At 37.9% G+C, this 26,224-nt stretch overlaps 1 protein-coding gene across 5 annotated transcripts in view; it reads left to right on the plus strand.

Annotated features, from left to right (window-relative positions):
* arhgef10la (Rho guanine nucleotide exchange factor (GEF) 10-like a) overlaps positions 1-26,224 on the plus strand; it is a 189,828-nt gene that overhangs the window by 67,621 nt on the left and 95,983 nt on the right. For all 5 annotated transcript variants that reach the window (XR_008356170.1, XM_053483986.1, XM_053483989.1 and 2 more), the window contains 4 exons: positions 1,014-1,159; positions 3,554-3,708; positions 12,408-12,523; positions 15,851-15,978. Coding sequence is in view for 4 of the 5 variants with exons in the window: in XM_053483986.1 (XP_053339961.1) it covers positions 1,014-1,159; positions 3,554-3,708; positions 12,408-12,523; positions 15,851-15,978 (545 nt within the window). In the remaining variant the exon portion in view is untranslated. The remainder of the gene's footprint in view (positions 1-1,013; positions 1,160-3,553; positions 3,709-12,407; positions 12,524-15,850; positions 15,979-26,224) is intronic.

Genomic DNA, 26,224 nt, shown 5'->3' on the forward strand with positions numbered 1-26,224 from the left:
ATTATAAGTTGAATTAGCAATTGGACTAATTGTCAATATAATGTATACTAGATTGTAATTGTCTTTTTTTAATCATTATTTTAATTGTCTCTTGATTTTATGCATTATATTACATTAATGAACCCTGTCTTTAACGAGTCTACTCACAAAAACTGTCTATCTCACGAGCATAAATTAATATTCCGGTACTTAAAGAATGGAAAGTGTGAGCCTAGAAAATCATCAGCATCTGAATCTGAATTAAAAGGAATTTTCTCATTTGAACTGAATCATACAAGTCTGAATTTGGCCCAATATCATATCAGAAAATCTTAATAAAATATATTTTCATTATTTGAAACCATGCATTTGTGTTTGTTCACATACGTTCCTATGTGTTACTGGAGGATTTCAGTAGGGGGCACACTAGACAATTCTATCAGACAGTTTGCATAAAGTAAACAAACTGCTGATACTCCAGGAGCTAAATTTATATGAAAAAATGACAGCAATAAGCATAAGAAGGACTTATCTTCCACCAGCTGTTTTCACATACAGTACATATTTGCTTCTCCTTGAAACTTTTGCCATTTTTGATGTGCTTGCTGTCTACACCACCCCTACTGTTTACTGTACATGCATACTGTATTGTGGGTGCCGTGCGTTAACACTTGTGGCTTAATCATACATCGAATAGGGGACATACTGTATAGAGTAGATAGGAATTGCTGTATACAACATTAGCATGGTACAGTAGGATTATATGTGGTTGTCAAATAATAAAGCTGTGTGTATACTGTACTTTACTCTTTACTGCACTCAGTCTCTGCATATGCTATAAATCCATGAAGAAAAACTTTGCTGTTTGTGAAAAAGTCTCAGAAAATGCAAGAACTCTGACCTTGCCAGAGGCAAACAGAAACTTACTCGTAGCTGTAATTTGGACATGTATAGTATATATTTATTGACATTTGTAATAGGAACTTCGCTAATATAACTAATGCATTAATACATCATTGCTTTTCTTCTCCTAGGCCCTGAATTCAGATCAGAACTCTTTGGTCCTGTGCGAGACTCTGATCGAGACGGTGTACAGCGAGCGCGGTCAGGTTCTCAAATCCAAGGAGCGCAAAGTCTTCCTTTTCAACAACATGCTCGTCTGTGCAAACGTCAACGTAAAGTGAGTGTTACAGCAGATTGACTCTCCTGAGTGACCAGTACTTACTCCTCCCTGCAATCTTACTGATAGCCACTCAATAGGAGAGACTAAAAGTGGCATTCATCTTGCAAAGTATTTTCTCTTTCTATTTGCATAGCTGGCACTAGCGCTTAATAGGGTCTTTATTATCTGTAAACAAATGTTTAGTGACTGATGCAATGATTACAAGCAGTTTCATGATCAAGTGGGGCTTCATTCCCTGTTATTTCATGACAAATTAAGGGGATACAAACCACTTGTATGGTCATCAAGAACAGAAAAGCCAGATTAGACTCTGCTAGAAAACATCTAAAAGTTCTGGAACAAGAAGATCTAGAGGATGAAACCAAGATGAACTTGGTTTAGAAGCAATAATAATAATACATTGCCAGTGGAACCCACTAGTGTTTACTCATGATGTGACAGCTGCAGGTGAATAATGCCCCAAAACATAGTTAAAACACCAAAAAGGGGTATCGTAAATGGCCGGATCAGTAACATGACCTCAACCTATTGAGCTTCCTTTTCTCTTACTAAATACTGTATATGAGCAGAAACTGAAGGCAGCTGCAGTAAAGGCCTGGCAAAGCAGCTTAATAAGGAAACTCAGCATTAGGGAATGTCAATGGGTACGAGAATTTAGGCAGACAGTGACTGCAAAATATTTGCATCTAATCATTACCCGCAAATAGAAGCTGAAAGTGCACTTTAATCAGACTTAGATGCATTGAATTGGCGGGTCATTTTGTTTCTTTCATTAAAAAAAAAAAATCTAAGTTATCTGCGAATAGAGCAAACTTTAACTTTAACTTGCAATTTTAGTAACAATGGACTAAAATAAGGATTATAATCCCATATTTGGTCTGCTGTAAACTTATTTTAAAGAATTATAGACAGGTGTGGCTAGATTTAGGAATATTTTACTTGCTGTTGTTGACCTGGGATAGGCTCCAGGTGGCCCTACACAAGATATATGGCATGCATGGATGGATGGATGGATGGACTTTCATTTAGATCTACTGTAGTAGCAGTGAGGTTCAGGGTCTAGATTTAGCCATAGCATCTGCCTTATTACTTTTATTTATTTATTTATTTATTTATTTATTTTTTTTTTTATCATTGCAATTGGAGGATCGTTTAAATGTTTTTAGCAACACACATTGTCTTTTGAATACTGTGTGCAAGCAGTCATGAGCATTAGAACTACTTGAGCAGTAAATGTTGTTGAGGACCCCTAAACAACAAGTATTTACCGACCCAAGATGATTATTGTGGTGTCCTGTTCTGGATTGCTTGGAAATTGTCAAACATATATATGAGAAATGTCAAGAGAAGATTACTAGGCAAGATTTCAGAATCTATGATTTTCCCTCTACGGAAGAGGTTTGAGAGCAATACTATATGTAAAAAAAAAAAGGCCAAGGTCAATTTACTAGTCTAAAAGAGTATATGTTTCCTATTCACATATGGCTGTCTGCTGTGTGTTAGCACTTACTTGGCTCTCCGGTATAAAAGAAGGCTATAAACAGGGCCATCTGGTATAAATGGGTTAGCATGACTAAGCCTCCCCACTCTTTTAAGGAGAACAATACATAACAAAATAAGACTGGAGTTTTGGCATTTGTCTCATTTACTGTTAACAACTGGCTTAAATTGGATTATTTTTCACCTTTATTGAACCAAGCGCACAGCACCAGAGTATAAAGTAACGGCTATGGTCCAATCACAGTACAAATCACAGTGCTGTTTATTGTGCTTCTTTTTCAGAAAAGGCAAGGCATGATGCCATTAGCTTGTCTAGAGTTAAGGAAGCTAATGGCATAGAAGAGTAAAATCTCAGCTATTATAGTGAGACACACACTGATACACTCAGGATACTCTCAGACCTATGCTGGAGATTGTGTTTTTTTTGTGCATTTCATGGCACCAGACGGGGGCTCAATACTTTTGACAGCAGCTTATTTAAATAGTTTTTTTTTTGGGGGGGATGCTGTGAAGATTTTGTTTGTTTCTCCTCACCACCTCAGAAAAGTGCATGACTTTATAATGTAAGCGACCACTTGCAACACTAAAGGATGAAAGGAGCTTGTAGACAGAAAGGGTTTTATTTATTCTCCTGGTCCATTACTTTTAAATTATGGAATTAAACATTTTATTGCTTCCGTTAACATTTACAACAAGTCTCGTTTGGTTTTTCTGGTATGGCTGTTTTAAAACTAAGTCAGATGTTAGTGTGCAGTCATGTTGCAACCTAATTTGCGCTAAGTTTAACTACTGAAACGGAAGATGCGGGGGAAAAAAAAGAGAACTGGTGTGGGAAGTCAACGGTGCTCCTGGAGTGTTTGAATGGAATTTCTTTTTCTTTACTGCCACTAGGGGTCCCCCAGACATTAGCAATTTGGTTCCAGTGGGACCCAAGTACACCATGAAGTGGAGTGCACCTTTATTGCAAGTCCAGGTAGTCGAGGTCGGCAAGGATGCCCTCGTCCAGCAGGGAGGTGTCAAAAGGTCGGGGAGCTCTTCAACACCAGGTATGCGTAACCACATTCGTAATATTCATCCCCAGGCTTTGCTGAATACACTCACTGCTTGCTGATTTAATTGATTAATTCCTTGCTGGCTGGTTTGATCTCCTTGCTGAGCTGAGATGGAGAGGGTCAATGGAAGGGACGGCCGAGCTGATCTCTTTCCACTCTATAGTAGACCACAAGCGGAGTATGTATGGTCGTCAATCTACAGTGCAATTTTCTCTATTTTTCAATTAAAATATCCACAGTGTCAGACTGAAACCGAAGGTGAGCCTTATTATAAAAAGGTTGTGCTTTTATAGAGGCAGAGATGGAGATAAAAAAAAAAATGTAAGAGAATAGGAAAGAGTATAGAGGGGGCACTTAAATAGACATGCCGGAAAAGTCAGAGATACAAAATGTCACAATTTGAAGGTACAAGCAAGGAATGCGGGTGCTCTGAAGTTGAAATATTAATGGAATTTTGGCACAAACGTCCAAGGAGCCAGAAGCACATTGATCCATAATTGATCTAGAAAATGAGATGATGAGCAAAGCAGCAGGAATCATTTTTTTTCATCTTGTCTTTGTTCTCTATTTTCCAGCTTTCATCTGTTGTCTACATTGTTGCTGATGATTTTCCGCAACTTAGAGCTCCCTCGTTTATTCAACCTTTCCTCTATTCTCCATTTTTCTTAGCTTGTTTGTAGGTTGTCCCTTGTGGCCATGCACTGTCCACTATGATGAAATTGTAAACTCACTGTCTACTTCATTCAGTACACCTTTAAGGCCATTTGAGTACAGTGAACTCAAGAACCCAGTTAGCTTTATGACATGGTGCTTTATCATGGTCCATTAAGGGATGGAGATGGTCAGCAACAATACTCCGGTAGACTGTGGCATTTAAACAATGCTTAATTGGTACTTATGTGTGCCAAGGAGATCTCCCCATACCATTACACTACCATGAAAAGTCTGAACCGTTAATACAATGTAAAATGAATCCATGTTGCATGAATGTTGCAGCAGAAGTTGAAACTCATGTTTTTCCAATCTTATGTTGTCCAATTTTGGTGAGCTCATGCAAATTGTAGGTCTCCGTTTCCTGTTGTTAGGTGACAGGAGTGGCGTGTTGTGTGTTCAGAGATGCTCTTCGCCTGGCTCAGTTGTAATAAGATGTTTTTTGAGTTAGTGTTGCCTTTCTATCAGCTTGAACCTATTTATTCATTCTCCTCTGACCTCTGGCATCAACAAGGCATTTTTTGACCAGAGAACTAATGCTACTAAAATGCTAATGCTAAAACTAAAATCCCAGCAGATTACTAGTTTCGGAAATACTTGGACCAGCCATTCTGGCACCAACAACCATGCAACTTAAGCGGACCGTCTTGAAATTGTTTACATGTCTAAATGCACTGAGTTGCTGCCATGTGATTGGCTGATTAGATATTTGCCTTAATGATGTACATAAGTTGTTCCTACATTTTGTTTGCGACTAGCAAACTAACAAAACTAGCGAACTGCAGGTAGGAACTTATGGGCCACTCTGGATTAGCCAGGAATCATTTAAACCAATCCTTTGATTGCCTGTCATCAGTAGTGAACATAGGGCTATCCCTCATGCTGCTTCCCATTTGAATCAAGTACTCTTGAGCTCAATGCATCTTGAAACCATCAAATCCCAGGCTACATTGCTTGGCTGTGAGCTACCCGTGACAGACATCCCTGCTGCATGTGCTGCTATTTATAGTAACCCACACTCGCACTCACTCTGCCTGTCATCACAATTCCCCTCTCATATGATGTCACACTGCGGGACGCCTGGGCCTAAATCATATCCCATGCTCCCTGTGCACACTTTAAAAAATGGACTCATTTTTCATCTCCTGCAAGCCCTGGTGCCCTAATTTATTGATGGAATGGTTCTTGCAGGAAGCTCAGGGTCCAGAACTGCATGCTGTATAGAGATGTAAACCTCCTCTGGCTCTTCTTCTGTGCTTATTATTTATTTATTTTTCTTTTCTTTTCTTTGCTGTGTCAGTCCTCACAAACTGCATCAGTGTGCGGCAAAAAAAAGAAGTCTATTATGTAAAGTACAATTTTTTGTGAGCATTTAGATAGGACTTAGATACAGGTTGCAACTGAAAGGGAAAAATAATAATAATAATAATAATAATACTGCATCCAATTAAGCTATTGCAGCTATAATCAGTTATGTACGTTTGACTAACTTAATAGAGAACTACTGTAATAAGCGTTAGATGGTAATATAATTATAATCTTGCAATAAAGTGGTTTGCTAATAAACATGACCTCTGGTTTTAATTGCAACATATAATAATTAGCAATGCTAATTACATTATTGGATTATAAACAATTTATAAACAATCTAAATGATTTTAGATTGTTAGGGATGTAAAAACAGATTGGTAATAATAATAAAAAAAAAAGTTGGTAACATTTTGCACAAGTCTGTCCATTCCGCCCTGCTGCAGAGGAGAAGTTCATCTAGAGTTCCCAGCCTCAGAAATCACCAATTAACAAACAGCAGTTCAGATTAAAGGCATTATGAAGGCTTTACAGTGCAAAAGTAACAGACACGACTCAATATCAACTGTTTAAATGATTATTGCTTTGAAATGAGATTAAGGATTTCAACATCGTTTTACAAGATAGAAAAAAAAAATCAAGAAAGACCATGTCTAAAAGGTGAAGGTGTGTCTAAACTTTTGATTGGTAGTGTGTGTGTGTGTGAGTGTGTATAAGAAAGTAGACTGAGCTTTTGGAAAGTGCATTACAGATGCAGAGACAGTAACATCTCTGAGAATGTTAATTTTGAACTCTTCCCCTGGAAATGTCAGCCTTTCCTGGCTGTGACTTTGCTGTATGTGTGTGTATGTGTGAGATTGTATGTTTGGCTGAAGCAGGTGTTGTGAAAGCTTAATCTTGGTACACCAACTGGATTAGGCTGGATTACATCTCTGCACATTTTCCGCTGGGACCATGGCCAGTGTGTCCTCCAGACCTTCAGTGAAGAACTAAGTGTAGATATCTTTGTGCTATGCTATTGATTTAGCTGCACCAATGTCAATCTGCATGTTGAAGAATGTCTCTACAGATTTGAGATAATGAAAAATAGATGATTGGTGAGAAAGTGAAATCAATGTGTTTCCATTAAGTAAAGCTATAGGAATATTACTTGAAATGCACCATACTGTATCCCTCAGTACTGTTGAATCCTGCATTCTGATTTGTTAGTAGGTGTTGATCAATTTTTTTTAATGAATTTATTATTTAACAGGATCTCTGACATTCGCCAGTGCACATGTTGTAATATTTTATCATTTTTAAAACAGCATTATCATAAAACAGCAAGTTTTCCAGCACAGACAGAGAACTGTCTTATGTCGTTTGTCCTTTCAACTCATACTTTAAGAAAAATTCAGAGAAAAACTGAATATCGACTATAACAGAAATGAAACAGCTTGTTTCATGGCTCATAAGAACCTTCACTATTGTATTCAGAGGTACCATGGTAGATATTACTATGGTAGTCACATGGTACTTATTTGCTGATATATGGGCACACTTCGGTAAAGGTTTCTACCATGGTACAGTGATACATGCCCTATAGTAATATTGCAGTTTGGTTCTATGGAACGCATACCAGGACCCTGTCAAAATATGTTATACATGTTTATGTACAGTACAGAACCGTAATGGTACTATTTATATAGTAACCTAGGCAGGGTCACACTCCAAGGTTAATACACCATCCTTTGGTGAATACCATGGTATCTGTTGGGTACTACAATGTATACCAATGTTCAGAAGATGCCTGATATGGTACTGCCTGTACTATATTATACTATTATTATGAACTAGTATCTCTTATATGGAACGGTATGTACAAAAGTACCTGCTGAACTTTAGTAGGCACTGTGGTACCCAGTACCCACCAAGAGGATTTACCAAAGTGTTGTGGTTCACACCATAGTATGACCACGGTACTGAAGTGCCAGAGTATTCAAGATATGTCTGAAGTACCATGGTAATACTGTGGTAGATTATAGTATGTAATATAGTTTACCAAACTAAAATTTCTTATCGGGTATTAGACAACAATAAATGAAACCATATATAGTCGGATGAACAATGGCAATTTATGCATTCCAGATGTATAAGGAATAAAAATGCATCCTGTTACTGGCGAATCCCACAAACCCCTGCTTCATCACACCACCCTGTTGTTGATTATTTTTCTATATCAACATACCTCCAAGGTATTTCTTACATAATCGAAAGAGTGTCAAGTAAGACAAAGGAGCAGTGTTGGTTAGTTAGTTATACATTTGCCTATTCACGTATCTAAGCCTCTCCATCTGACCAAAAGTTATAATAATACTTTTTTATTATTTTTTTGTCATCACTTTAAATTGTAGATTCAATTTAAATGAAAAAGCTTAAGCATTTTTTTGTCAATTTAAACTGAACATTTCAGTTGACATCTGTTGGAATAAGCCTTTATAAATATTCATGCACATGTAAGGGCTTACGTAGGTTTAATGTAGTTTTGGAATGACTCTAGACACACATCTGCGTTTCTACTTGGAACATGAAGCTTTATGCAGAGCATCTTCCTGAAGTGCTTTGCAGTCGCTCAAAAACATACCAAAAACATGCTGAAAACATTTTGTCGAGAGCACCCTTGAGCTAAAACCCTGTTAAGACCAGATTATATGTGTGACTCATGGCTTTGTGTTTGCAGGAAGAGGCAGCGACAACATAAGCAGCATTGTTCGCATACTCACATACACACTTTATATGCATCTTAAGGATTAAAGGCGACTTACGGAAAACGGTATATCAGAGCCAATACATTCATGTTTGTCTGAATTCCAAGTGGAAATGCATAGTGATGGTGAAAAGCTCAGGTAGACATTTCTTTGTTATTGTCGTCTTGATCTGCACCTTAAACCGAAAACTAGACCTATGAGAATTATGAAAATAGATAATGTAGAATAGCTCAGGGTTTGTACTATCCCTTTAATAAAGTGCTTTTTTTTTAAGTCTAATTTGGGGTGCATAGAGGTATATCACAATAGGTCTTGAACATTATAAATGTTCCTGCACTTTAAACTAACCATGAAGTTTATCTTGTAAAACGCAAGTACGATTCGAGCAATTGGCGCTGAATTCCACAACCTTCTCTCCAGGCAAAAAGACATTCCAAAATTCAGGTGAGACTCATTGAGCTTGAACTCAGATAAGCTAGTCTGAAGACTACAGTATCAGTCAAATGTTTGGACACAAATTTAGAAATTAGGTAACCGCAACAGTTCTGAAGAAGCTGTTCTGTTCTGTTTTTGCAAGAACAGTATTGTCAAGTGCATTTGCAAAACCCATCAAGCACCATGATGGAACTGGCTCTTATGAAGATCATTTCAGGAAAGCAAGAACAAAACTTTACCTCTGCTGCAGAGGAGAAGTTCATTTAGAGTTTACCCAGATTGGAGGTGTTAGAAAGGCTTTACAGGGCGTAAATAGCAGACACGTCTCAATATCAACTGTTCAGAGAAGATCATTGTATATTTTGGATGACTTCAGCATTGTTCTACAGAGTTAAAAGAAATAAAAATCATGGAATTAGAACGTGTGTGCAAACTTTTGACTGGAAGTGTACAGTATGTGAAGGTTCTAAAATGAAAATGATTAACTTGGAAACTTGAAAGAATTTACTTGGAGGATGGTAAATAAATGCAGAAAAACCCAAAGATAAATCTGAAATCTGGAAAGGATCATATAAACAGTATACACACACATACATACATATACACACACACACCACTCGTTGATGTGGAGGCAGTGACAGGGCCAGGCACTTCTGTGGCCACTGAATATACCATTGGGATTTAATTACGCTTCTCATGGTGGACTCTCCTCCACTATCGATTCCCAAAGCTGGGTTTTGCTGGAAAAAAAAAGGGGAAAGAGGGCGGGTGTTTCAAATCGATGGCACATTTCACATCTAATGAGACACCTGCATTCTCCCTTCCACTCCTTAAAGTCCTTGATACTTCTCAGAAACTTTGCTTTATTTTATTTCTCTCTTTTGGTTTCTGTCTTTTTAGGTTTAGTCTATATACTTCCACAAACAATAGAGTATTGATCTGCATTCTGCATTGATCTCCTTTGTTACGGGTGAGAAATATCAAATAGTTTTAATAGGCCTTTTTTGCTTCCAAGTTGTTAAAAAGTAGGATTCGTGAGAAAGTTTTGCTTCTCAGATACATAAACTTGCACAGTACTGTTGTATTATTGTTGGTTTAGAAACATCAAGCTTCGAGATCTAGGCTGAAAAGCAGCTTCTAACTAACTGGTTAATTTTAATTAAACATAAGGAAAAAAAAAATTAAATTAGCACACATTTTTTTTGTAACCCTAATAATCTTTTATGAAGTCTATATTTATACATATAATCATGATTACACTCAAACGGCTCTTTATTAGGTTCACCCTGTTAGTACTGGGTTGGACCCACTTTTGCCTTATTCTTTAAGCCAAAGATTCAACAAGGTGCTGGGAACTTCTCTTTGCGATTTTGGTTCATATTGACATGATCGCATCACACAGTAGATTTGTCGGCTGCACATCCTGGATGTGAATCTCCTGTTACACTACATAAACCATAATAGGACTCTATTGGATTAAGATCTGGTGACTGTGGAGGCCATTTGAGTACAGTGAGCTCGCTGTTATGTTCCAGAAACCAGTCTGAGATGATTTTAGCTTTATGATATGGCACATTATCCTGTGGTGTTGAAGGGATGAACGTAGTCAGCAACAATATTCAAATACACTGTGGCGTTTAAAGGATACCGAAGTGTGCCAAGGAAATCTCCACCAGCATCCTGAACTGTTGATGCAAGGCAGGATGGATCCATTCCTCCATGTTGTTAACTTCAAGACCTGACTCTATCCTCCAAATTATACAGCAGAAATCATGACTCATCTGACCAGCCAACATTTTTCTCATTCTCTGTTCTCCAGTTTTGGTTTCAAGCTCATGTAAATTGTAGCCTCAGTCTCCTGTTGTGACCTGTAGTGCTCTTCTGCTGCTGTAGCCCATCTGCTTTAATGTTCAACATGTTGTGTGGTTAAAGATACTCTTTGGCATACCTCAGGTGTAACAAGATGTTATTTGAGTTTCTGTTGCCTTTCTATCAGCTCGAACCAGTCTGGCCATTCTCCTCTGACCTCTGGCATCAAAGGTATTTTCACCCGGAGAACTGCCACTCACTGGATATTTTTCCTTTTCAGAACGTTCTGTGTAAGCCCCAGAGACAGTTGTATGAACAGTCCAGTAGACCAGCAGTTTCAGTAATACTCTAACCAGCCCAGCTGGCACCAACAACCATGCCATGTTCAAAGTCACCTTAAATAACCTTTCTTACCCATTCTAATGCTCGGTTTAAAACCAGAATCTTGTCTTGACCATGTTTACATGGCAAAAATCATTGCTCCCATATGATTGGTTGAATGCTATTTGCGGTAATGAGCATTTGAACAAGTATACCCAATGAAGTGACTAGTGAGTATATGTGTATAATTTGTCGTAAGTTTGCAATGATTACTTTTAGGTGTAAAATTCATTACCAAAAAAAATATTATAATTTACATAATTCTAGGCTTGCTTCTAATAGTGAAATAATGCAAGTGTCGCTATTTATTATACTGTGTCACCTTATACTGCTCAGCTTTTATATCACAAACCTGACCTAACTTTACACTGACTGTGATATTAATTATTACCTATGACACTTTATTCAAAGAATATTTACAAGCTTTGAGATGCTTTTCTGCTCATCGAGTTTGTGAAGAGTAATTGTTTGCGTCTTCCTGTCTGGTTGAACCAGTCCATTGACCATCAAAAAAGCCTTTTTACACAAATAACTCCTGCTTGCTCAATGCTTTTTGTTCTTTTAGCTCTATTCTCTTACTGTAAATTCGAAAATGTCCTGTTTTATTTAAAACGTTTGCTACACTAAGCTTTTCCTACAGCTGCTTTCAATAACAGCGCCATAACATGCACCTAGTACTTTATAACAGTGTTAACATTATGAAAGCAACCAGGCATGCTAGTTTGTAGACAAATCATAGAAATCAAGCCTCATATTCTTCTTCTTTTACTTTCTCTTACTCCTTTTATTATGGGCTTGCATGTGCTAAAATATATACATCCCTATGCACTTGCATGTGACACACCACCTCAAATGTTCCTCGATCATTCAAACCTGTGACTTTTATTTTCATTGCTGCATGTTTTGTCTTTATAGTTATTATTCGTCGCATCCATCTGTTTTTTGTCTGGTTTCAAAAATTTGCTGCTTTTTTATAGCGTTTCGACTTGCTAAATAAATTAGTTAATGGTGCCTCAATTTGTGCAAGATCATTATCCGAACAGCGATGCAATACATCATGCTTTATGCTGTGGTGCTTTAGTTTTAAAATGGTGAAATGTATTCATTCAGTTAGTGCAGATGTTTTCGCTATGTAAATTTGATCGTTAATGCAAAACGTGTTTACTTTGTTAATTTGGGCTGTGTATCTTTCAGGAAAAAAAACAGCAAAAGAATCAGAAAATATTGTGACACGTTTCTAATACCAACACAAGCACAATTATTCATGCATGATGAATCATAAATCAGGTGTTTGGTTGACAGGTAAAGTGATCCTGGGTCCCCCTCGACTCTATCAAGAACTTCATGAACTGCAGCACGACCTTTTGGTGGTGGAGCAGGTCACTGGTTTGGTGGGGACTTTAGAGGGCACATACCAGGTAAACGCAACATATCACACACTTCACACACTTTTTGTACCAATTTGTACTAACATACATACAATGTATACATTAGGGTATGTAGCTTACTGTAAATGTTGAAATGGCACTGAAGAAAGAGTAATGCATGACGTTAATGAAAACTTGCTTAGGTTTACGAAATAAAATATCTAAAGGAACTTTGGGAGGATGCAAAGCCAGAGCAAATATAAATAAACAGGACAATACTGTATGTGAGGAAATATGTGACACTTTGGCATTATTATCATGATAACCAATGCAGATAGGTCGACAATGTGTCGGATTTGGGCTGCTAGTCTGAACAGAGTAAAATCCGACATGATCAATGTGACTGTCAGTCCTAAAGATCTGATTTTCTGTATATACTGTAATATCTTACATATTCTTTGGATTTTATAGAGCCTATGTTAACACATAATCACAAATTACTTTTGTATATAAAGGTAATATCATGAAATCATATTTTGTGCTGGTAAATTAATACGTTTAGATGGTTGGATACCAAAATTAAGCCCAAATAGTTGAATTATTTGGTTGCAATGGTTAAAAAGATCTATATATTTTTGCAAATGGTTTTCTACTACATTTTAATGTGAGAAGAAAATTAAAGGTATATCAATTTTGCATGTCACCAGCGACTCCGGTATGCCATTATGCATTAGTCCAAGGTTAAAGTAATATTATCGGTCATCTCATTCCTATGCTTGGTCATGTTCCTTTATGAATATTTACTGTTTTAGGCCAAAGCCATCATTAAATAATTTTTTTTGGTCAAGAAATGAGACCTGCAATCTTAGAATACATAATGTATTCTAAGGCTCACTGCTTGTTGGTGGTATTGCAGCCACAAGTGTTTTATACATCTTTTTTTTTTTTAAGAACATGAACACTAATATAATGCTTGTCTAAAATCCTTCAGTAGAAGAGCGGCATAGAAATACGCCAATATACTTTTATTACCGTTAGTGTATGTTAGACTATGCATCTTCATTTTTTTTATTCATCACAAAAGCAGAACGTAGTAACTCTCTGGAGGATGCTCAATACACGGCTTTAAGGTCTGTTACATAATTTAGCCATTAATTTGGATTTTATAATCATAATCTTAAATTATTTTATAACTTTATTTTGGGATTATTTTCAATCAGTATATTAATTTCATATGCTTATGTAAAAAAAACTAATATTATACACCACAAATATCAGTCACCTAAGTGACTCTGTATTAAATAAAATGAAGAAGATAAATTCCCGGCAGAGCTAAGGGAGAAAATCTTTCAGGTATCTGTCAAAAAGAAAGTTGTACAAATGAAACTTTAAACCGTGATTAAAATGTAATCAAAAGGATCAGGAACCGAATGCACAGATCATCAATTGATAATCGGGAAAATCTGCTTGATAGCGGCTGCCTGGTTCTGAACCTAAAACCAGGCTGCCTCCCTGATGCCCTAACGAGCCTCAAAAGCATGTGTGAAAATATTTCAAATGGCCCTCTCTTTTTCATCTAGACGTCTATAAACAATTCCAGGTTTTTTTTTTTTTAAAGTGTGTATCTCTCGCTGAAATTCTTTTGGCTTTTGGCCGAATGACTGACTTGGGTCTAAAAGGCAGATGATCATGTACAATGTCTATTGAGAAGGTCTAGCAAACAGAAAGACAGAGGAAAAGGAAAGGAAAAAAAACCACAAATCACTTCGATATTGTGGAAGGATTCGATTGGATTTGGCTTTAGGGAATAGGGAGTAATTGTGTTTGCAAGAGGTTCAGTGGTTCACTTTATTACTCTTTTATTTTTGGGAGCTCTCTCCTTGGATTGCAGTGAACAATGAGACATACAGTAGCATGTGGTAACACGTCATGCATAGCCAGTATTTGTGATGCATTGCAAATGGGTTATTACTTCTATAATTTTTTGCATGTGTCTAAAGTGAGTACTTATAAGCAGCATTATGAGTGTATGATGGGTTCTAGTATTTGTTTATAATAAAATTTTAGAGATGAATGCTTTAATGACTCTTTACCCTGGCTCTGGCCACTTGCTGTTTTGGCTCTGTGCAATAGTGTATTATTTAACAATCTGATTGGACAAGAGGCATCCCATGTGGAGTGGTAATAGTGTATATATAACAGCATTGGGATGTTGGAACTACTGTATATGTATCGCTCTGCGTCACAACAATCATCAGTTACACTGTCGGTTGCAGCATTAGTGTGATCATACAGTAGGTTGGTACAATCCAAGGCTAACTAGCTTCTAAACACAAGACTTAATCCCGAATCTCTCACTAACCCCTGATCAAGGGCACTACTTGGTGTGTGGAACAAGCGATTGTACACCCTACATAGCGTACTAGCTTTCCATTTAACACTATTTGGGATTCAACTCAGAATCTGGAAGGAAATATAACGAGAATACATTGTATAACCATTCTTATGTCACCTGCTCATGCTATGCACGTACAGTAAGTCCTATAGCTATAGTGCATAATACTATGGAAATATTAATACACACCTATGGTGTTATGTTAGACATTTAGACTGCATTATGTATACTAAAAGGGCACTAAATCTTTTGTGGGATAAACAAATTAAATTTAAGCTAGAAATGTCCTATCAGACTGAGCAGTCAATTATTTAATCATAGCATTATACAGTAAAAATGCATTAGACCATATGGCTATCTTTATTATTAGCAATATTGTGAGTTGCTGACATGATTCACTTTAAGGAGTGTTAATTATCAACACATTATAACAACAATACTGAAGAAATCAAGCTCATCTTTATGTGATGCACCACATTTTTTGTTTAAGAGATTCATTACACTAGTGTTTATCATGAGCATTGTATCTCCTGAAGACTTGTCAATCTGTTTGAGTGCACGTTATATGCTAAGCAGACTGGAGCTAAATTTCTAAAGAGTGCTTGCAATGTCTTCTATTATAACAGTACATACAGTATAAGCTTTATAGAAAATGACACTGATTTATCTCAAAGTCTCAAAGAGAATCTGTTAATGATTTATGATTGTGCTGATAACTTCCAAGGTAAAAAAAAATAAAAAATGACTCGAACAGTCAACCCAAAATGATAATTGAGAGGTTTTCTTTTTTTTTTTTTTACTCTTTTAATAGGAGAACAAAGAAATGCTCTTATTAAAAACTGTTAATTCACAAAGGTTTGACAGGCATCTTGCATGATTTCTGCTGTCTTTCCTTATTCAATACTCCTGAAGGTGTAATGTCCAAATAAAATATTAGATATGTTGTTTATTCATATTTATCATGTTTGAATGTGTGTGCAAAGAACCTGAACACCACCGTGGCACAGGACTGGTGCTTGGCCCTGCAAAGGCTCATCCGCATCAAAGAAGAGCAAATACAGAGCGCCAACAAATGTCGTCTTCGGCTCCAAGTCCCTGGCAAGCCAGACAAGTGAGTACCGCGTTTCCGAAAAAAACTATTTCATGCTCTTAGTACAGAATTAGCTTAGACTGACTGACCTGATCCTCAAAATCAGTTGGACATGGGTAAAGTCAGATAACTGTTCTTCTTAAAAGTCAGGGAAATATCACAGAGGTATCACATAATTCATATTCTCTTTATCAGACCCAAAGGCATATTAGTCATGCCAATTCTCTTGATCAGAGCCAAACTCATGGGAGCTAATTACATGTGGATTTAGTCTTACATCCAAATTGCATTTCATGTTCATAAGGGTTTTCTCTACTGAAATCTTAGTTTCATCATAAAATTATAGTCATAGTTCAGCTGATAATGAAGATGGGCCATAGCTTATTTCAGACAAAAAAATTTGTATTACTTAAATTTTTATACTTATTAAATGCATGGACATAAACTAGAACATTTATGAACAAAGAACAAAGCCTTACAAAAAGTGTGGCTCTGGGACTGGTCCATACAAATGAAAATGCCTATTTAAACTAGGTCACAGGTCTGATTTAAGTCATAGCTCAGTTCTTGACATATAAATCTAAGACAGGTCTTGGGTGTCTAAGCTGCATATCTGGGTGTATGGATGATTTTAAGTTGCAAATCCAAGTGAAGGCTCAAACCTCTTAGATGCAAGTCCAAGTCAAGTCTAATTCCTTTGAGCTGCAAGTCCAAGTCTTTGTCTCAAGTCTTTGTCTCAAGTCTTTGTCTCAAGTCTTTGTCTCAAGTCTTTGTCTCAAGTCTTTGTCTCAAGTCTTTGTCTCAAGTCTTGGTCTCAAGTCTTGGTCTCAAGTCTTGGTCTCAAGTCTTGGTCTCAGGTCCCTAAGCCTCAATTCGAGTCAAGTCTCAGGACTTCCAAGTCGAATGTTAGTCCTCTATGCTGCATGCCCATGTCACATACAGTATTATGTCTTTAAGCAGCTACTGTAGTCTGAGTCAAGTGTCAGGTTTTTAAGCTGCAAACCCAAAGTCAAACCTTGGTGCTGCAAGACAGTGTCAAGTCTTATGTCTTTAAACTGCAAGTCTGAAGTCAAGTCTTATGTTTCCATCCTGCAAACCCAGGTCAAGGGTCAGCTCTCCAAACCACAAGTCTGTGTTAAATCTCAAGTCTTACTCAGTATCAAAGTCTGAGCTGCAAACCTGAGTTGAATCTCAAGTCTGAATCATGTCTCTTAGCTGCAAGTTTGTGTGTCTGAAGTGCAAGTCTGGTTCACAAGTTCTCAACTGAGTCAACAGCAAGTTAAGTGCAGTTTCCCAAACTTGTTTAGTTTTCTCTGACGTCCAATGCATGCGCTCACACACAGAATTCATCATTAGAAATGTAACGAAGCCTGTTTTCTCACAGCCTTGCTCCAGCACTTGATTTAAAAAGAGCTAGTGAATATTTTTCATTCGTAATGCCGAGCAGGTCTGGGCAAACTTCTAAGCAATTTAAAAAGCTGTTAGCTAGTTTCAAACATTTTACTGCCTCTCGAGGAGGCGTTCAAATGATGACGATTTGGATGCTGCTTGAAATTGCTCCCTGGATCACCTACTATTACTATCTGATTAGGATTTGGTCAAAACTTTCTATTAACTAGCAAATTACTGCCCTAATAGGATGGCTGGTCAGATCATTAAGGGATCATTTCTAAAATTCATTACCTTTAGTACATGGGAAGAATTGTTGGCAGATTTCGACCTTGGGACAGTGAGCACAGATGTGTCAATTTGGTGCTAACACTTTCCATAGAACTCGTTTCACTTCGCCCATTGTGAACACTATAGTAATTTCTTTTAAATTTCTTTCAATGGGGCTTCTGACATGGCACTATTATGTTACATTAGGAAAGGGCGGCTGCAAATGTGTTGTGGCGGAGGCTGTGCGCTTTTCACGCCACCCTGCACCTGGATGTGCTTATCCTCGTCGTGCAAAGACGGGAGGAATTGTCATTCAGAAGGATAGCTGTGGAGGAGAGGAAATGAAGACGGATTAGTGAGGGATTCGCGTAGGAGATGGAAGGACAGACACTAGGGAGGATGGGGAGGAAAGAAGAACAAAGGAGAGGGGATAAGAGAGAGACAGATTTGCTTATGGTATTTTACCCGAACTGACATCGTGTAAACAGCAGGTGCGAAATGAGACAAGCGCCTACATTCGTTTATGAAAACGACAAATATGTGTTTAATAAATGACCTTACTCAAGCAAAATTTTTTATCATGAATCACTTGCAAGTAAACAAATCTTGGACTGGGCACAATACGGTATGTGCCAGAATTGGTTGTGTTATTCTGATATGTGCCTATGAACTGGATACATCTGGTATAACAATATCTATAAATCTTAGTGGTAGGCTTGTCATCTGATGTGGAAGGTTTATGACTAAGCCAATGCCCCACACCTAGCCACTGGGGAGGCAGGATGCCTTTAGTTCTGATCCCAAGCCTGGATAGAGGGTGCGTCAGGAATGGTGTCCCACAGAAAACCCCTTAAAAAGTAATTAAAAAAAAAAGAAAAAAAAAAAAAAATATATATATATATATATATATATATATATATACTGTATATATCAAATAAATTCTAATGGAAGCAGCCAAAACTTATTGATTCATTGAATACTTTATGCAAGTGGACATATATTTCGAATTCAGTTGCCACTATATGGAGATCTATATAATCTGAATAGAGACTTACGCTAGTTTGAATTTGTATAAAAAAATTTCCCCATATGAATATTTTGTCCTAACATTTGGACCCTGAATACACTTCCTGTACACTAATAAACAGCAGTAAACTGGTGACAGAATCGTGGGTACCCAAGGCTCACTCTCATACCCATGGGATCCAAAGGCCCCCTCTGGTCAGAGAAAGCCACAGGAAGCCAGATATAAGAGCCAATATAGCACAAAAAGTCTGGCTATGATGGAAAGATATAAGAACAATCAAAACACCACCACTTACTGTACTGTGTATGTACCATGACGGGCAAAGAGCATCTACAGATTAACAAGTCCCACCCATGAAGATATCAGATGCCAGACACCACAGCATACATCCAGAGGTCTTGTGCCGTCATGCCTCAAGGTGCCAGAGCTACCCTTGTGACAAAAGAGAGGCCTACACAATACCGAACATTATGTTTTGGTTTTTAATATTATTAAATATAAAACCTTGAAAGATAGCCACTGTTGTCAGGTGTTTTAAAGGCAAGCCAATTTTTCACTGTGCTGAGTCCTTGGTTGGCACAAGTGTCTCACTGGTATGAGGTGGTATCAAAAAGGTGCAAGACTAGTTTTTCTAACATGGCAACAGTTACATGGCAACCAAGTTCAAGTTCAAGTTCAAGTAGGCTTTATTGTCACTTCAACCATATACAGTTAGTACACAGTGAAACGAAACAACGTTCCTCCAGGACCAAGGTGCTACATGCAACATACACTTACAACATAAATTAACAAAGAAGCTAAACTAGCTAGCTAGGAGGCCTAGTTAGCTGGCTAGCAGAGACAAGACAGATATTCCTAACATAAATTACAACATAAATTAAAAAAAAAAAAAAAAAAAAAAAACTAACTAACTAAAAGACTATCTACAGGTTTCTTTTTCCCAGACAACAGACAACAACATAAAGTGCACGTGCAAATGTGCAAAACGAGCAACAACAAAGTGACAGTGCGACGACAACGGCATATCAGAACAAAAAACATAAGACATAAAATATGGTGTTGAGGTAGTAAAAAACATAGCAGCAAGAATTGGTATTTGTGCAAAAAGTAATGAATATTGTGCAGAAGAGATAAACAGTGAGGCATTTACAGATGTGTGTAGGATAGTTTGTGTGGGTCAGTGTGTCTGCGCTTGTGTTGATTTGTCAGTCCAGTCACAGTGTTTTGATGTATTGTCACAGTGTTTTGATGTATTGATGTAGTTGAGTTGTAGTAGTTAAGCTGAGTAGTTAAGCTGAGTTAACCACAAGGCTGCCATCTTGTGACTTTTTTTTTGTTTTGTTAAAAAAGTCACGGTCCTGTGTACATCGGGGGCTGTGCAACTGGAGCTGTTCAAACACCTTCATTACCACGTCTGCAATTTCATAATGGAAAGCAATTTAGAACAAAGAGCAAATGTACTGTAACAGTGAGCAAGTTTATGTGAAACTGGGCAAATCTGCCACAAAGACAGATCCGGCAAATTTATGGCATTGCTGAAATAAGTCAGTCAAGGTGTTTTTAGTGGCATGCTCGCTTTAAGAGCAGAAGACCACCACTGGAAGAGATCAGGAGGACCTTCAGCAAGCTCAACGCCTGAAAATGTCGAAACCGTTCGTCAACTTCCAGGTCCATCCTACTTACCAGATAATAAAGTATTAATAAGTAAGTAATATGTAACAAAGTACTTTTTTTGTACACAGAGCTGATCACGAAAATGTTTGATACCACCTCGTATAAGCTTTAACCTGGTATGTAAATAAAATTAGCTAAAGCTGACATATTTTTAAAATGACATATTCCTCAGCGTTTACACGTGCCTTTAGAAGAGCAGACTTTAAAGTCTGGTGCTTAGGGTGTGGACAAGGGTCAGAGACTGACAGGTGGTATACTGGCATCCAGACTGCCCACCTGCTGCTCCAGGGTTGTGGCCTTTGAGTGACACAGCTTGAATCCTAATCTTCTGTTCACTTGGGTGTGACATGTTTTTCGGTTATGGATCATTAAGCCTGGGTTAAAATGATTTTTACTTTTTTGTATGTGGTGTTCATTTTTAAATCATAAGTGGTCATGTATATAGATGGACATGTGAGGTGTTCTAAGTACTTTATAAAAATCTATTATCTAGATTATTATCTAAATATCTACACCTCATGTTTAAGAGTCACTAAACACTTTGATGAATATGAATGTTGCTACAGTAAGTCCCCTACATATGAACAAGTTCCATTCTGAGAGCTTGTTTCTAAGTCCAGTTTGTTTGCAAGTCCAACAAACATTGTCTAGGTACTAGGATACTAACACAGTTGGCTATAAACATGTATGCTACAGTACAGTGTTCTTTAGAATCATGCCGATGGTTAAACGATTCGTGGTAAAAGAACAAGCATCATTTCACCTTGCTCCATTCTTTCAATTATTTTCAATTTCCAACTTTCAACTCCTTAGCAGTACCAGCTTCTTCGCTGCTGCTTTTATGCTCGCTTATGGACATCCTGGGCTTGGGCACTTGAGACGGATGCATGGTGCACGCCAGACATGTGATCATACTTTTGCAATTGAACATGCTTCTTCGTGTCTTCTAAAGTTCGTAACTTGAATGTTCGTATGTAGAGACCTTACTGTATAGCTTTTACACTAACCACATCTCAACTGAACATCTACTGTACTCTATGGAGTTATTTGTTAGGAAGTGCTCTCCAAAACCATTTTAATAAAACTATCTGGGAAAAAAAAAATGTTTATTGGTTCATCACAGTTCCAGAAACTGAGCTGAACCAAGGCTGTTCCTTACTTTTTTATTATTTTAGACCTTCTAACCTTCCATAATCTTTAATTCGATTCCTTCAATTTGAGTCAATATATTAACCATATATTGAATCAATATATTAACTATATATTGCTCTTCACATTTCCACGAGCAACATGCTCATCGAAAATTGTTCTCTAGCACACTTAAGGTCCCTCTCGAGGTATACTTAAAGCTTTCATGTAGAAGCTTATAGCAGAAAATGTTTCATACTAACAGCTCCAACCCTTAGTCGTTAGTGTTAGATTGAAGTGATCTCTCAGGATCCTCAGTAGCCTTTTTGGTACTGTAGATGCATCACAAGTGCTTTGTGTGTAATGAATGCTGTGTGGCATTTATTTTAACATCTGTCCTGTTTTTCTGGCTTACTGTCGCACACAACCCTCAACCACCTGTCAGGTATCAGTCGGTGGCCTGGTCTTCATTCTTCCCTCCTGCCTTGGGGCTCTCATTCACACTGATGTACGCATACATGCGCGCGCGCACACACACACACACACACACACACACACACACACACACACACACACACACACACACACACACACACACACACACACACACACACACACACACACACCCCCTACACACTTACACCTAGCCTGTTAGTCAGCCAGCAGGACGACGCTCTGGCTGTGCCAAGCCTGCATTTCATGTGGAATGTGATTCCATGACTTCTGCACTTTATTTTCACCTTTGTGGAAATCTTTCTGCTGAGCACAGAAAAAATGCATGAGCAGGAAAGAAAACGCCACAGATACAGCCTGCTGAGTTCTTGCCTTTTATAAGTGCAGCAGTACGTGCGAGTGTGTGTGCGCGCATATATATCCCCCCCCCCCATTGCTGTGATTTCTTTCTCAATTCCTGACTCTGCCTTTTTTGAAGTCTGGGAGTGAATATAAAGCAGGCTGAGGTGCTGATATGACAGGTGCTCGGGCAGGCTGCAAACTGCACTCAATTACCTTCTAACCATGACTGAACGTGAACCACCTCACGTCTCACTGCCTACCCAGCCTCCTTAGTACTGCTGATGGTCACTAAATGTTAACAAGTGCTGAACATCAGTGATGCATTAAGTACCTCATAAAGTCTAAAAGGGGACCTTTTATGCAAACTTTCCTATTTAGACATTTAAGTAAGTATTCTGATTGTGTGTGTGTGTGTGTGTGTGTGTGTGTGTGTGTGTGTGTGTGTGTGTGTGTGTGTGTGTGTGTGTGTGCGTGCGTGAATAAAAATAAACATGAAGGGATCTTTTCCTAATTAAATTTTTTTTTTTTCCATGTTTGGATTGCTCATTGAATTTTCTCTCTAATGTGACCTCATATAAGACAAACCCTTCCCTGGCTTGTTGCCAAGCTCTGCTGTTCTCTGTTAAGGTGTGGCGAAGGAGTAGTTAATTTTCATAAACACTAAAATGGTGCATATGGAAGGGTATTTCTGCTGGAACACACACTTTGGGGAACTCTAAGAGCCGTGTTAAGTTGTTCAAGAAATAGTATAATATGGGACCTTAAGTAAGATGAACATTCAAGGCAAACCAGAAATTTTTGGTGAATGAAGGTGTAAAACCAATTGACATTTACAGAAGACCTTAAGCACAGTACGATGATGAGACTCTTAGCTGCAATAAAACATTTGAATGGTGCAAAAGATTTAACACCATCTGTGAATGATGATACCCGCCGGGGTGGCTCTGAGCCCATTGCAGTCGAATGTCTTGAACATCATGGCAAACAGAAGAGATACATCTGTCTGTGGGAACTATACACACAATCCTTCACCAACACCACTTGTGCATTACAGGAACTTAGCTGGGAGTCATTTTCTTCTCCATATAGTCCTGACCTTTCTCCTAGCCATTTCCACATGCTTGGGCCATAAGATGTGTTTCGAATGCATCAGTGTAGCAGGGGATTATGTAGAGAAATGAAGGATGTTATTTAACTCTCATGGCTGTGTTCTGTTATCCTGCACAATCCAAGGTCCTGGTTGGACATGAATGCCCCTTGTAAAAGCAATGGCACCTGCAGATGATTATTTTTGAATGATGGGAATAGATAGGAAGTTTATAGCATTTAAGATTTACTGATCTTTATCTGAGAACTTTGACTGATCATCAGCTTTTTTTTTTTTTTATTTCATTTTAAAAGTAATTTTGTTTCATTATACTTATATTTGGAAATGAAAAAAAAAATAATAATACTGATGCAATAGTGCATTCATGAAATGCACATGCATAACAAATTTTTTTTCCAAAAAAAAAAAAAAATTTCCACATTACTGAATTGGACGTGCTTGTTCTTTTGAAAAAAGTGCAGAATACACAGAGGACAAGAACACACATGATACTACTGTGTATTTTCTTAACCAGTTTATTAATGTAGCTTTGGATTTGGAGATGCAAATACATAACTGCCCCTCTAGTGTAACAAGCTTGTCTTTTCTTTACTATGTTTTATTGGATGTGCTTTGAAAAGGTTTGTATAAATTGGGTCAATGTTAATGAAAGTTGAGCCTAGTGCCAAAGCCAAACACTGGAGGCTAATTATTAGTGGTTTCTTTATAACGAAGACAATGAGTTGCCTGTGTATAATCACCCCCCCCCCCCCCTTTTTTTAAAGGAAATACCTAACGTTAAGAAAGCAATTTATAAGATGACACAGAGTAAAGATCAGACATTGCTTTAGTCACTCAAATCTTTGCTGGTCTGATCAAAGGATTTAAATTGGAATTGACTTTAAGCGTCATTTTACCTGCATGGAATAGAATCCCATTGGTCTGGTCTGAATTTTAGTTAAAATATGTCAAATAACTGCAACTGATATTTTACACGATCTAAATGAGACAAGGCAGTGGGCTGTGTTTGGCGGACGAGCCTTGAGCTCGATACCTGTGTGATTGAGTATCATTACCCCTGCTGATTACACTTCATTTCCCCATTTCCAAGTGGATTTAGCCCATTTGGAAGAGTTAAATTCGTCACTAGCGGGTTAATTCGGCACTCTTTACTTCATTAAAATCCCTTTTCTGGTTCTCTTTCATAAATAATCATCCGTGGAGCCATTATGGGGTTTTAAAAGTGCAAATTCAGCAGTTTGGTGAAAAAGGTTACAGATGGTAAAAGTAAGAGTTCCATCACTCTTTCAGACAACTTCATTAATAACAGCCTTATAAAAATATAAATGGTTAACGTTAGAGTCATCGACCGACAAGCATTTTCTTATTACCGCATTCGTATGAAATTCACAGAAACGGCTCCTGCTCATTAGGACTCTCATGAACTTGGCTCAGTGAACAACCTGGGTCTCCTTGAGCACTAATAACCCTTCACACTAATGCTGGAATTTTCTACAACTGGAAATTGCATGAGTGGGCTTTTGTTTATACATATTTTGAATAGTGTTTAATTAATAAAAAAAAAAATGCTTGCAGTAACATTGTGTAGGTGGTGGTGTGTAAAGTGTTGTAATAAATTAAAGACTTAACGAAGCCCATGGGTGGCTCTAGTCTATGTAACATTAAAGAATTAATCACAGCTATAATTTATCTCAAGGCACGTTATGACAAAGGGAAATTTATCATGTAAATATAATGATTTTTTTGTTCTGGTGTATTTGTTGCATCCCTAAAGCACTTTGCAATACTACTAACACTACTACTATTACTACTCGTAATAATACTACTAATAATATATGTATGTGTATATATATATATATATATATATATATATATATATACACACTCACCTAAAGGATTATTAGGAACACCATACTAATACGGTGTTTGACTCCCTTTCGCCTTTAGAACTTCCTTAATTCTACATGGCATTGATTCAACAAGGTGCTGAAAGCATTCTTTAGAAATGTTGGCCCATATTGATAGGATAGCATCTTGCAGTTGATGGAGATTTGTGGGATGCACATCCAGGGCACGAAGCTCCCGTTCCACCACATCCCAAAGATGCTCTATTGGGTTGAGATCTGGTGACTGTGGGGGCCATTTTAGTACAGTGAACTCATTGTCATGTTCAAGAAACCAATTTGAAAAGATTCGAGCTTTGTGACATGGTGCATTATCCTGCTGGAAGTAGCCATCAGAGGATGGACCATCACATGGTGGTCATAAAGGGATGGACATGGTCAGAAACAATGCTCAGGTAGCCCGTGGCATTTAAATGATGCCCAATTGGCACGAAGGGGCCTCAAGTGTGCCAAGAAAACATCTGCCACACCATTACACCACCACCACCAGCCTGCACAGTGGTAACAAGGCATGATGGATCCATGTTCTCATTCTGTTTACGCCAAATTCTGACTCTACCATTTGAATGTCTCAACAGAAATCGAGACTCATCAGACCAGGCAACATTTTTCCAGTCTTCAACTGTCCAATTTTGGTGAGCTAATGCAAATTGTAGCCTCTTTTTCCTATTTGTAGTGGAGATGAGTGGTACCCGGTGGGGTCTTCTGCTGTTGTAGCCCATCCGCCTCAAGGTTGTGCGTGTTGTGGCTTCACAAATGCTTTGCTGCATACCTCGGTTGTAACGAGTGGTTATTTCAGTCAAAGTTGCTCTTCTATCAGCTTGAATCAGTCGGCCCATTCTCCTCTGACCTCTAGCATCAACAAGGCATTTTCGCTCACAGGACTGACGCATACTGGATGTTTTCCCCTTTTCACACCATTCTTTGTAAACCCTAGAAATGGTTGTGCATGAAAATCCCAGTAACTTAACA

Source organism: Clarias gariepinus, chromosome 23 (genome assembly GCF_024256425.1).
Source record: "Clarias gariepinus isolate MV-2021 ecotype Netherlands chromosome 23, CGAR_prim_01v2, whole genome shotgun sequence".
NCBI classification, from domain to species: domain Eukaryota; kingdom Metazoa; phylum Chordata; class Actinopteri; order Siluriformes; family Clariidae; genus Clarias; species Clarias gariepinus.